General features: G+C 41.5%; 1 protein-coding gene across 1 annotated transcript in view; it reads left to right on the plus strand.

The window, feature by feature from the left end:
* The window catches only part of Klp61F (Kinesin-like protein at 61F), a 165,694-nt gene that overhangs the window by 54,076 nt on the left and 97,112 nt on the right, over positions 1 to 14,506 (plus strand). Inside the window, exons 7-9 of the mRNA XM_071678934.1 lie at positions 4,408 to 4,600; positions 5,101 to 5,283; positions 5,421 to 5,566. Coding sequence (XP_071535035.1) covers positions 4,408 to 4,600; positions 5,101 to 5,283; positions 5,421 to 5,566 — 522 coding nt within the window. The remainder of the gene's footprint in view (positions 1 to 4,407; positions 4,601 to 5,100; positions 5,284 to 5,420; positions 5,567 to 14,506) is intronic.

Here is a 14,506-nt window from a genome sequence, read left to right on the forward strand (position 1 = left end):
GATGATAGAGTGGCAGATATAGGGTGTTTTGGTCGAGGTGGTGTGCAAAGTGAGAGGGTTAGGGAGAATGATTTGGTAAACAGAGAAGAGGTAGTAAAAGCTTTGCGGAAGATGAAAGCCGGCAAGGCAGCGGGTTTGGATGGTATTGCAGTGGAATTTATATAAAAAGGGGGTGACTGTATTGTTGACTGGTTGGTAAGGTTATTTAATGTATGTATGACTCATGGTGAGGTGCCTGAGCATTGGCGGAATACTTGCATAGTACAAGGGCAAAGGGGGTAAAAGTGAGTGCTCAAATTACAGAGGTATAAGTTTGTTGAGTATTCCTGGGAAATTATATGGGAGGGAATTGATTGAGAGGGTGAAGGCATGTACAGAGCATCAGATTGGGGAAGAGCAGTGTGGTTTCAGTAGTGGTAGAGGATATGTGGATCAGGTGTTTGCTTTGAAGAATGTATGTGAGAAATACTTAGAAAAACAAATGGATTTGTATGTAGCATTTATGGATCTGGAGAAGGCACATGATAGAGTTGATATAGATGCTGTGTGGAAGGTATTAAGAATATATGGTGTGGGAGGCAAGTAGTTAGAAGCAGTGAGAAGTTTTTATCGAGGATGTAAGGCATGTGTATGAGGAGTAAGAGACGTTGGTTTGCGGCAGGGGTGTGTGATGTCTCCATGGTTGTTTGATTTGTTTATGGATGGGGATGTTAGGGAGGTTAATGCAAGAGTTTTTGAGAGAGGGGCAAGTATGCAGTCTGTTATTGATGAGAGAGCCTGGGAAGTGAGTCAGTTGTTGTTTGCTGATGATACAGCCCTGGTGGCTGATTCGTGTGAGAGACTGCAGAAGCTGATGACTGAGCTTGGTAAAGTGTGTGAAAGAAGAGAGCTGAGAGTAAATGTAAATAAGAGCTAGGTTATTAGTTACAGTAGGGTTGAAGGACAAGTCAATTAGGAGGTAAGTTTGAATGGAGAAAAACTGGAGGGAGTGAAGTGTTTTAGAGATATGTCAGTGGATTTGGCAGCGGATGGAAGCGGAAGTAAATCATAGGGTGGGGGAGGGGGCGAAAGTTCTGGGAGCGTTGAAAAATGTGTGGAAATTGAGAACATTATCTCGGAAAGCAAAAATGGGTATGTTTGAAGGAATAGTGGTTCCAACAATGTTATATGTTTGCGAGGCGTGGGCTATAGATGGAGTTGTGCACAGGAGGGTGGATGTGCTGGAAATGAGATGTTTGAGGACAATGTGTGGTGTGAGGTGCTTTGATCGAGTAAGCAATGAAAGGGTAAGAGAGATGTGTGGTAATAAAAAGAGTGTGGTTGAGGGAGCAGAAGAGGGTGTTTTGAAGTGGTTTGGTCACATAGAGAGAATGAGTGAGGAAAGATTGACCAAGAGGATATATGTGTCAGAGGTGGAGGGAACGAGGAGAAGTGGGAGACCAAATTGGAGATGGAAAGATGGAGTGAATATGATTTTGAGTGATCGGGGCCTGAACATGCTGGAGGGTGAAAGGCGTGCAAGGAATAGAGTGAATTGGAACGATGTGGTATACCGCGGTCGATGTGCTGTCAATAGATTGAACCAGGGCATGTGAAGCGTCTGGGGTAAACCATGGAAAGTTGTGTGGGGCCTGGATGTGGAAAGGGAGGTGTGCTTTCAGTGCATTATACATGACAGCTAGAGACTGAGTATGAATGGATGTGGCCTTTGTTGTCTTTTTCTAGCGCTATCTCGCACGTGTGCGGGGGAGGTGGTTGTCATTTCATGTGTAGTGGGATGGCGACGGGAATGAATAAAGGCAGACAGTATGAATTATGTACATGTGCATGTATGTATATGTCTGTGTATGTATGTTTATATATGTATACGTTGAAATGTATAGGTTGTATACTTGCATGTGTGAACGTTTATGTATATACATGTGTATGTGGGTGGATTGGGCCATTTTTTCCTCTGTTTCCTTGCGCTGATGTGTGAGACAGCGACAAAGTATAATGAATAATATATAATAAGATTGGGGGGTGGGGGCTGGTTTGCATTCCTGGACTTGGGTCTTAGGGTACTTCAGTCAGTTTTTCTTACTTGTAATTACTTTTATATATGTCTATTAAACAACTACCTCTATAAGATATATCTTTTTATACTTGTTTGCTAGCGTATAACAAGGTAATGCTAGGAATAGATGAAGAATAGTCTCATTTGCTCATATCCATTTCATAGCATCCTTGTGTAATGCATCAGAACTAGAGCTGTGAATTTGTGTTACACAAGCATAGATTTTTTTTCTTACCATACTGTGCCTTCCTCTTTCTCATTTTGGAAAACCATTCTTGATATTCACTGTGACTGCCTTTCGATTGATGATTGTGATCTGTGAGTTTTAGCTCTTAAGTGGCTGGAAATGATTTGGTCATTGATGTCATCTCTGTGGAATTCTATGATTTGGAAAGGCCAGGCCTGAAATGAGTGTACTATTGCAAATGTGATTGAGTAACTGGTTAGAGAAGTATGAGGAAGGACTGCTTCCCAACCAGAAATACTGAGGGTTGGATGCTTCTAATCCAGATTTTCCTAGATATCCTATGCAATGTTTCTTATGCTTGAGGGACACTGCTGCACAGAGAAAAGTTTTACAGTTTTCAAAACTTACACTTTTTGCTCCATAGTACAAAAGTATTCCTTTGGATGATAAAAGGGAAGCTTTTTCCTTTGCTTTTTTAGAGTTCACTTGTAAATTTGTTTACAATGCCATAAGCCAAATTTTTTTCTGTGTTGTGTATGTTTTCTTGTCTGTTTTATATACCTTTTTTTTTTTTTTTTTCTTTGTCGCTGTCTCCCGCGTTTGCGAGGTAGCGCAAGGAAACAGACGAAAGAAATGGCCCAACCCACCCCCATACACATGTATATACATACGTCCACACACGCAAATATACATACCTACACAGCTTTCCATGGTTTACCCCAGACGCTTCACATGCCTTGATTCAATCCACTGACAGCACGTCAACCCCGGTATACCACATCGCTCCAATTCACTCTATTCCTTGCCCTCCTTTCACCCTCCTGCATGTTCAGGCCCTGATGACACAAAATCTTTTTCACTCCATCTTTCCACCTCCAATTTGGTCTCCCTCTTCTCCTCGTTCCCTCCACCTCCGACACATATATCCTCTTGGTCAATCTTTCCTCACTCATTCTCTCCATGTGACCAAACCATTTCAAAACACCCTCTTCTGCTCTCTCAACCACGCTCTTTTTATTTCCACACATCTCTCTTACCCTTACGTTACTTACTCGATCAAACCACCTCACACCACACATTGTCCTCAGACATCTCATTTCCAGCACATCCATCCTCCTGCGCACAACTCTATCCATAGTCCATGCCTCGCAACCATACAACATTGTTGGAACCACTATTCCTTCAAACATACCCATTTTTGCTTTCCGAGATAATGTTCTCGACTTCCACACATTCTTCAAGGCTCCCAGAATTTTCGCCCCCTCCCCCACCCTATGATCCACTTCCGCTTCCATGTTTCCATCTGCTGCCAGATCCACTCCCAGATATCTAAAACACTTCACTTCACTTCCTCCACTTTAGTGTGGTAGCTCTAGGAACGGATGAAGAAAAGCCCTTATTTGCCTGCATCCATTCTCTAGCTGTAGTGTGTAATGCACCGAAACCACAGCCCCCTGTCCACAACCAGACCCCACTGACAATTACATTTTTCTGTTTGCTGCTTCACATGCCCAGGATGAATTCATTGACATTACCCCCCGTATATCATATAGCACCAGTTCACTCTGTTCCATGCATGCCCTTCACCCTTCTTGCATTATACAAAAAATCTAGAGGGGAGATATATGCAGGTAAGGCCATTGATCATCTTTTCCTGATGCTAGTGACCATGCTAAGATGTTGAAGTAGTCTTCATTATAAGATAAAGATATGTAAAATGGTGAATCATGTATAACATCTTTGGACAGTAGTCATTATACTTCTAAGCACAGTTTTTCCACTAACCATAATTATTAACATATTTCCCTGTTTTATTTGCTGTGTCCAAGGTATTTTTCAGTGTTAACTTGCATATGTGTAAATCAGATTAGTTTGTTTTGTCATTTTCTTCATGGTCACACATGTCATGTCCATTAATTTTTGGTATTCCAGATTTTACTTACCTCTGTCTTATGACAGTAGTCCTGAACTCCCTTATTTATTCCCACATAACTTATCATCTAAAGAAATCCATCTGTGTTAAATTTGAATAATGTATTACTAGAAACCAGTGAAAGGTATCACAGTTAATACTGAAAGATTCTTGAATTAGACCTGTGTGCTCAAAAAATACATATCAGAGTGCCACAGGTGTTGTACTGTGGGTGTTTCTTGTTGATCACAGAGAATCCAAGTTAACCCGGCTCTTGCAAGATGCACTCGGTGGCCGTACAAAGACTTCTGTTATAGCTACAATCTCTCCAGCCTCCATTAACCTAGAAGAAACACTTTCAACACTGGATTATGCTCACAGGGCCAAGAACATCCAGAACAAGCCTGAGGTCAACCAGAAACTAAATAAGAAAGAACTCATTGGGGTTAGTTTGACTTAAGTTTCTCTTTGTTTTTGGCTTACATGCAGTGGTTAGGAATCGAGTCCTAGGATGAAAGAGGGTTCTAAGGTCCTGGGTGCTTTTAGGAGTGTGTGACAGTGGAGGTCAGTCTTTGTTAGGGAGTAGATGGCTTATCTTGAAGGGAGTTTGATTACATGTGTCATTGTTACTGCTTATCATGCTGTATAGTTTGATGTTTAGTTGGAATGATATGCAAGCAGAGAAGCTTGGTATATATCTTTCATACGTGTTCGCTATTTCCCATGTTAGTGAGGTAATATCAAGAACAGACAAATGATTAACCTCATTTGGTCACATTCACTCTTTAGCTGCAATTCATGTTGCACCACAGTCAAAGACCCATTCTCACAGTCAAGCTCTGCATGTATTTCTATTTGTATGTATGTAATATTTTGGTGGAATACTAAACTGTTATTCATTACATTATGTAATTTGGTTGGTAGTAAACTGAATATTATTTTTAGGAGTACACAGTGGAAATTGAACGTTTGCGTCGTGATCTGATGGCAATGCGTGAAAAAAATGGAGTTTATCTTGCTCATGAAAACTATCAAGATATGATTAATACAATGGAGTCACAGGCTCAGGAGATAACAGAAAGAATTGGTCATATCCGGGCACTTGAAGAAGAAATAGAGAAAAAGACGGTAAGGCTATTGTTTGTTTGGGTTATTCTGCACCAATGGTATGATTTAGTTTGAAACTTTTTTTTTAAGTAGTGCATGGCTTGTCATCTGTTCATATTGGCTTTGAGTCTGTGATTGATATGTCTTTAATTTGACAGGAAATGTTTTTGGTTACTAATCGTCAACTTGAGGATACTTCTGAGAAACTAAAGGAAGCAAAGAGCAGTTTGGACAGCACTCACAACACTCTCATCTGCACACAGAAACTTTTGCATGATACAGCTCAGGAACGTGATGAACAAAAGTACGTCATAGAATATTACAGTCGTATTTGTAAGATTGTTTTGCTTTTCCACATCAATAGTGTGATGAACTTAACTGAAATTGATTGTTACTTGTAAGAATGTCATGCCCCTTTAAATCCATGTCTATTTTAACTATTCACCTCAAATGGGATGAATTAAATGCATTCCATTTAATGTCTGGCGCTTTTTTTATGTTGAAGGCTCCGGTCATGGACAAAAGTCCATGTCAAGGCCAGGTCTTAATTGAAATATAGAGAATTATGCAATGGAAAAAGGAGAGACAAGAGAAAGTATTTATGAGTGTTTGAGAAAGTGAAAAACCTGTCTTTTGAAATGTGCTAGGTCATAGTTATTGGGAAAGACATTATGATTGGAAAAGATTTCCTCCATATTGCATTGCCTTTGACTTAGTCTGTGTCTACATTATCATAAATGTTCTTTCCATATGCTTGATCATTCACATACAGGTATGCATATCATTTTTCTTTTTTCTTTCATTTATGTTTGTCATTGCCTGGGTTAGTGAGGTAGCACCAGGAACAATCACTTACATCCATTCTCTAGCTGTCATGTGTGATGCACCAAAACCAGAATCTCCTATCCACAACTAGGCACCAAAACCAGAACCTCCTATCCACAACTAGGCCCCAAGGAGCTCTCTGTGGTTTCTGCCCAACCACTTCATATGCCCTGGTTCAGACCATTTACAGCATGGTGTCCCCTGTAAACCAAATCCAGTTTGCATCATCCCTTGCATGCCTTGCACCCTCCTGCTTGATAGGGCCCCAAGCCTCCAAAGCATCTTTCTCTCTATCCTTCCAAATCTTCCTTGGTTTTCCCATTTTCCTTGTTCCTTCCCCTTCTTAGATGTAAACTCTCTTAGGTATCCTTTACTCAGCTGACACTATTAAGCTTTCTCATGCATACACCTTTTACAACCACATCTCTCTTTCCCTGATATTTCTTATTTGATCAACCCTCCTTACTCTACATATTGTCCTCAAACATTTCATATCCCACACATTTACCCTATCCTATACATTTATGTCTTAAGGCCCCATGCATCACATCCATACTACAGTTTTGACACCACTAATATCAAACATACCCATCTTTGCCCTAAAGACATCTCTTTCTACACATTCCTGTGTACCCAAGAGCTTATCCGTCTCTCACTCTGTGGGTCATTTTAGCTTTCATGGTTCCATTTACTGCCATATCTACTCCCAGGTTTTGAATATCCACTCCCAAATATCAAAAACACTCCACTTCCTCCAAGTTCTCTCTCTTTTTAAAATCATATTTCAAATATCCTGTCTTTTCACTGCCTAATACACTAATAACTATGCTTTTATTCATATTTACTCTCAACTTTCTCCTTTCACACACTGTCCCAAACTCAGAAGCCACCTTTTGCAGTTTCTTACCAGAGTCTGCCATCAGCACCATATCCTAAGCAAGCAACAACAACTGACTCACCCCCCCCCAGGCAAACCCCACCCCAAGCAGACTGCATGCCTGCTTGTCTCAAGACCTTAGTATTAACCTCCCTCTCTACCCCATCCATAAACATTAAACAGTCATGATGACATCACATACCCTTGGTGCAGACCTGCCATCACTGGAACCACTCACTCTCCTCTCTGCCTACTCACAAACATGCCTTACTTTCTTAGTAAAAACTTACTGCTTCTAATAGCTTTGCTCCCACACCATATATTCATAACACCTTCCACACAGCATATCTAGTGACCCTTTCATATTTTTTCTCCACCTGCATAAACAGTACATATAAATCATATTGTTTAAGTAATTTTCACACATTCTTCAAAGCAAACACTTGATTCACACATTTCTTGAAACCCCATTGTGCTTATTTAGTCTGATGTTCTGTGCATCCTACCACCCTCTCAAACACCACTCTTGCATACAACTTACCAGTTATCCCCAACAAACTTATACCTCTTTAATTTGAACAGTTATGTGGGTCTTTCTAGTAGGTAGTAGTTGGTAGATATCTACCGACCTGGTAGATACGTTACCAGTACTACTCACCTGGTTATTGGGAAGGTTAGTGATGGCTGAATGGTGAGTCAGCACTTCAGTAGTTGTCAAGTTGCATTCTTTTGACCCAGTTACCTGTCTTTTCTTTCTTCCTCACCCACATGTAAACTGCTTTCAGTCTGTCCACAAACATAGTCTCTCCTTGTCACACATAACACTAAGAAACACTTAACACTCACGACTCATTCTTCTTAAATCTAGATTTCCTGCATTGAGTGCTATGTGCTAGCCCTGTTTTTTGGCAAAATTGTAGGAGCAATGAATAGATGTAGTAGGTAGTGACGTTAGACAGGAGCACTAGGTATAAATATTTGGTAGAAGTAGTAGGTAGAAGCATTAGCTGGAAGCATTAGGTAGAAGTAGTAGGCTGGAACACTTTAGATAGAGGTAGTTGGTAGAAACATTAGTTATGAGCCTCCGAAAACACTGCACCAGAGTTGCCCTCTGCCATTGGTCTGTAAAGGGTGAGGCATAAATGGCTAATGTGCTGCAGTGGAGTTCCCCAGGTATGGAGACTTTTACCATGGTCACTCCCTTGGGAGGGTTCTCAAAGGGAACAGGCATCAGAGATATAAACTAATTTTTTCTTTGACCCCCTTGCTTTTATACAACATCTCTATACAGGCATTCTGTCAATCCTCAGTCACCTCACTATGATCCATACACATGCTGAAAATCCTGCCTAACCAATCAACAACTGCAACATCATTCATTCCAGCCACTTTGCCACATTTTTTCTTACACAAGGTGATCATCACCTCTTCTCTTTTCACCACACCATGCCACTTGCTGTGACTCTATCAGTTAACATACCTCCCCAACCCAAACACCCTACATCTGCCATCCTGTCACTAAGCACATTCAGCAGTCCTTCAAAGTGCTCACCCATCTCCCCTTCACCTCATCTCTACTAGTTACCACTTTCCTATTCACACTCTAGTTCTCAGTTTTTTGCATGATTGAATTCCCCAGGGGAGATATCCCTGAGGATAGGGGAGAAAGAACACTTCCCACACATTCCTCACGTGTTGTAGAAGGCGACTAAAGGGGATGGGAACGGGGGGCTGGAAACCCTCCCCTCCTTGTATTTTAACTTTCTAAAAGGGGAAACAGAAGAAGGAATCATGAGGGGAGTGCTCATCCTCCTTGAAGGCTCAGATTGGGGTTTCTAAATGTGTGTGGATGTAACCAAGATGAGAAAAAAGGAGAGATAGGTTATATGTTGGAGGAAAGGAACGTGGATGTTTTGGCTCTGAGTGAAATGAAGCTCAAGGGTAAAGGGGAAGAGTGGTTTGGGAATGTCTTGGGAGTAAAGTCAGGGGTTAGTGAGAGGACAAGAGCAAGGGAAGGAGAAGCACCACTCCTGAAACAGGAGTGGTGGGAGTATGTGATAGAGTGTAAGAAAGTAAACTCTGGATTGATATGGGTAAAACTGAATGTGGATGGAGAGAGATGGGTGATTATTGGTGCATATGCACCTGGGCATGAGAAGAAAGATCATGAGAGGCAAGTGTTTTGGGAGCAGCTGAGTGAGTGTGTTGGTAGTTTTGATGCGCGAGACCGGGTTATAGTGATGGGTGATTTGAATGCAAAGGTGAGTAATGTGGCAGTTGAGGGACTAATTGGTGTACATGGGGTGTTCAGTGTTGTAAATGGAAATGGTGAAGAGCTTGTAGATTTATGTGCTGAAAAAGGACTGGTGATTGGGAATACCTGGTTTAAAAAGAGAGATATACATAGGTATATGTATGTAAGTAGGAGAGATGGCCAGAGAGCGTTATTGGATTACGTGTTAATTGATAGGCGCGTGAAAGAGAGACTTTTGGATGTTAATGTGCTGAGAGGTGCAACAGGAGGGATGTCTGATCATTATCTTGTGGAGGCGAAGGTGAAGATTTGTTGAGGTTTTCAGAAAAGAAGAATGTTAGAGTGAAGAGAGTGGTGAGAGTAAGTGAGCTTGGGAAGGAGACTTGTGTGAGGAAGTAGCAGGAGAGACTGAGTACAGAATGGATAAAGGTGAGAACAAAGGAGGTAAGGGGAGTGGGGGAGGATTGGGATGTATTTAGGGAAGCAGTGATGGCTTGCGCAAAAGATGCTTGTGGCATGAGAAGTGTGGGAGGTGGGCAGATTAGAAAGGGTAGTGAGTAGTGGGATGAAGAGGTAAGATTATTAGTGAAAGAGAAGAGAGAGGCATTTGGACGATTATTGCAGGGAAATAATGCAAATGAGTGGGAGATGTATAAAAGAAAGAGGCAGGAGGTCAAGAGAAAGGTGCAAGAGGTGAAAAAGAGGAAAAATAAGGGTTGGGGTGAGAGAGTATCATTAAATTTTAGGGAGAAAAAAAAGATGTTTTGGAAGGAGGTAAATAGAGTGCGTAAGATAAGGGAACAAATGGGAACTTCAGTAAAGGGGGCAAATGGGAAGGTGATAACAAGTAGTGGTGATGTGAGAAGGAGATGGAGTGAGTATTTTGAAGGTTTGTTGAATGTGTTTGATGATAGAGTTGCAGATATAGGATGTTTTGGTCGAGGTGGTGTGCAAAGTGAGAGGGTTAGGGAGAATGATTTGGTAAACAGAGAAGAGGTAGTAAAAGCTTTGTGGAAGATGAAAGCTGGCAAGGCAGCCAGTTTGGATGGTATTGCATTGGAGTTTATTAAAAAAGGGGATGACTGTATTATTGACTGGTTGGTAAGGTTATGTAATATATGTATGACTCATGGTGAGATGCCTGAGGATTGGCAGAATGCTTGCATAGTGCTATTTTACAAAGGCAAAGGGGATAAAAGTGAGTGCTCATATTACAGAGGTATAAGTTTGTTGAGTATTCCTAGGAAATTATATGGGAGGGTATTGATTGAGAGGGTGAAAGCATGTACAGAGCATCAGATTGTGGAAGAGCAATGTGGTTTCAGAAGTGGTAGAGGTTGTGTGGATCAGGTGTTTGCTTTGAAGAATGCATGTGAGAAATACTTAGAAAAGCAAATGGATTTGTATGTAGCATTTATGGATCTGGAGAAGGCATATGATAAAGTTGATAGAGATGCTTTGTGGAAGGTATTAAGAATATATGGTGTGGGAGGCAAGTTGTTAGAAGCAGTGAAAAGTTTTTATCGAGGATGTAAGGCATGTGTATGCGTAGGAAGAGAGGAAAGTGATTGGTTCTCAGTGAATGTAGGTTTGCGGCAGGGGTGTGTGATGTCTCCATGGTTGTTTAATTTGTTTATGGATGGGGTTGTTAGGGAGGTGAATGCAAGACTTTCGGAAAGAGGGGCAAGTATGCAGTCTGTTGCGGATGAGAGAGCTTGGGAAGTGAGTCAGTTGTTGTTCGCTGATGATACAGCGCTGGTGGCTGATTCGTGTGAGAAACTGCAGAAGCTGGTGACTGAGTTTGGTAAAGTGTGTGAAAAAAGAAAGCTGAGAGTATATGTGAATAAGAGCAAGGTTATTAGGTACAGTAGGGTTGAGAGACAAGTCAATTGGGGGGTAAGTTTGAATGGAGAAAAACTGGAGGAAGTAAAGTGTTTTAGATATCTGGGAGTGGATTTGGCAGCGGATGGAACCATGGAAGCGGAAGTGAATCATAGGGTGGGGGAGGGGGTGAAAATTCTGGGAGCCTTAAAGAATGTGTGGAAATTGAGAACATTATCTCAGAATGCAAGAATTGGTATGTTTGAAGGAATAGTGGTTCCAACAATGTTATATGGTTGCGAGGCATGGGCTATAGATAGAGTTGTGTGCAGGAGGGTGGATGTGCTGGAAATGAGATGTTTGAGGACAGTATGTGGTGTGAGGTGGTTTGATTAAGTAATGAAAGGGTAAGAGAGATGTGTGGTAATAAAAAGAGTGTGGTTGAGAGAGCAGAAGAGTGTTTTGAAATGGTTTGGTCACGTGGAGAGAATGAGTGAGGAAAGACCCAAGAGGATATATGTGTCAGAGTTGAAGGGAACGAGGAGAAGTGGGAGACCAAATTGGAGGTGGAAAGATGGTGGTGAAAAAGATTTTGAGTGATCAAGGCCTGAACATGCAGGAGGGTGAAAGGCGTGCAAGGAATAGAGTGAATTGGAACGATGGGGTATACTGGGGTCGATGTGCTGTCAATGGATTGAACCAGGGCATGTGAAGCGTCTGGGGTAAACCATGGAAAGTTCTGTGGGGCCTGGATGTGGAGAGGTTGCTGTGGTTTCGGTGCATTATACATGACAGCTAGAGACTGAGTGTGAACGAAAGTGGCCTTTGTTGTCTTTTCCTAGTGCTACCTCTCGCACATGCGGGGGGAGGGGGTTGTTATTTCATGTGTGGTCGGGGGATGGCAATGGGAATGAATAAAGGCAGACAGTATGAATTATGTACATGTGTATATATGTATATGTCTGTATGTGTGTGTGTGTATATATGTATACGTTAAGATGTATAGGTATGTATATTTGCGTGTGTGGACGTGTATGTATATACATGTGTATGTTGTTGGGTTGGGCCATTCTTTCGTCTGTTTTCTTGCGCTACCTTGCTAATGCGGGAGACAGCGACAAAGTAAAATATAAGATTAATAAATAAATAAATAAATAAATTCCCAAAACATTTTTTTATTTTCCCTGAAATTTGTGAAACTCACTCAACCCAACTCTATTTTGCCCTCTTTTTCAGCCCCTGCACCTTCCTCTTGACTTCTTTGCTGTTTTCTCTCGTGCATCTGATAACTTGCACTCCTCTGCAGATAATGCCCATACACCGTTTCTCTTTCACTAGTAAAGTAACTTCTTTCCACCACTTTCTACCCTTTCTCATCTGTCTATCTCCCACCTTTTGCATGTGACACACTTCTCTCGCATGTTTAAGCAATGCTCCCCTAAACACCTCTAGTTCCTCACCCACTCGCCTATCTTTGTTTACTCTCACCTTTTGCCATTCTACACTTACCCCTTTTGGTATTTCTTCTCACAGGTTTCTTTTGCAGACTCATTCACTTTCAAAGTCCTCTTCCCACCCATATCATTTCCTTCCTGAGGAAAAAGCTTATCCAAACATTTACCCTCCACCTCCACCAATTAATGATCAGACATCCCACCAGCTTGCCCCTCTCAGAACATTCACATCCAAGAGCCTCTCTTTTGCACATGTATCATTCGATACATAATCATCTTACTCTCTTTCCTACTCATCTATATAAATTTTTTTCTCCCATATTTCATTCACAACCAGGCTCCACAGACGTTTCCATGGTATACCCTGGATGCTTAACATACCCAGGTTCAGTCCATTGACAGCATGTCAACCTTAGTAAATGACATTATTCCGATTCACTCTATTCCATGCGTGCCTTTCACCCTCCTGCTTGTTCAGGCCCCAGTCACTGGAAATCATTTTCATTTCATCCTACCATCTCCAGTTTGGTCTCCCTGCTCTCCATGTTCCCTCCACTTCTGACATATATTCTGTTTGTCAGTTACTCCTCTGTCTTACCCTTTCATTACGTACTCAGTAAATCCACCTCGCACCACATATTGTGTGTTCTCAAAACATTTCTTTGCCAACATGTCCACCCTCCTCTGTACATCCATATTTATAGCCCATGCCTCACATCCATATAATATTGTTAGGAATACTATACCATCAAAGATGCCCATTTTTGCCCTTTCTCCACACATTCTTCAGTGCTTCCAGAACCTTTGTCACATCATTGACCCTGTGACTCACTGCTGCTTCTATGGATCCATTCACTGCCTTGTCCACTCAGATATCTAGAATACTTCACTTGGGATAATGATTGCTGCCTAGTGAGTCAGCCCTAAAGTGGTTGTTAAGTTGCACTCCTCTGCTCTTACCCACGTAGCTGTCTTTTGTTTCTGCTTTACCCACACTAGGACTGTTGGCATTTTGCCCATAAATGTACAATCTCTCCCTGTCACACAAAATACTTGTGAACATGTAACTCACACTGTTCATTCTTTGTAACTCTAGATTTTCCTGCACTGAGCACTCTATGGTAGCCCTGTCTTGGCAAAATGGTAAGAGCAGTAGATAGAAGTAATAAGTAGGAACTTTAAACAGGAGCATTAGGTAAAAGTAGTAGGTAGGAACTTTAAGTGTGAGTTTTAGGTAGAAGTAGTCGGTTGGAATATTAGGTAGACACATAGGTAGAAGCAAATGGTAGGAACATTAGGTAAGAGCCTCTGAAAACACTGTGCCAGAGTTTTCTTCTGCCATTTCCCTGTTAAGGGTGAGGCCCTAAAGTCTACGAAACATCTTTGGAATTCATCAAGTATGGAGACTTTTATTGTGGGAGTTCCTGAGGGGAATGGGTATTAGAGATAAGGATAGATAGATTCACTTCCTTCAAGTTGTTTCCATTCAAGCTCACACCCCAACCAACCTGTCCCTCAACCCTGCTGAACCTAATAATATTGCTTTTATTTACATTTACTCTCAACTTCCTCCTCTCTTACATTCTTCTTAACTCAGACACCAGCTTCTGCAGTGTCTCACTTAAATTTGCCACCATTGCTGTATCATCAGCAAATAACAACTGGCTCACTTCCCAGGTTCTCTCATTCCCCTTTCTTCAAGACTCTTGTATTTATCTCCCTCTACATAAACAGAATGAACAACCATGGTAACATCATACACCCCTGATGGATACCATCCTTCACTTGGAACCATTCAATTTCCCCTTCCTACTCTTACACATGCCTTACACCCTTGATAAAGACTTCCTGCTGCTAGTAGCTTGCCTTCTACACCATATATTCTTAAGATCTTTCACAAGGCATCACTGTCAACCCATCATATGCTTTCTCTAGATCCATAAAAGCCACATACAAATCCATCTATTTTTCTAAGTATTTCATACATATATTCTTCAAAGCAGGCTCCTGACC

Source organism: Panulirus ornatus, chromosome 29, assembly GCF_036320965.1.
Source record: "Panulirus ornatus isolate Po-2019 chromosome 29, ASM3632096v1, whole genome shotgun sequence".
Taxonomy (NCBI): domain Eukaryota; kingdom Metazoa; phylum Arthropoda; class Malacostraca; order Decapoda; family Palinuridae; genus Panulirus; species Panulirus ornatus.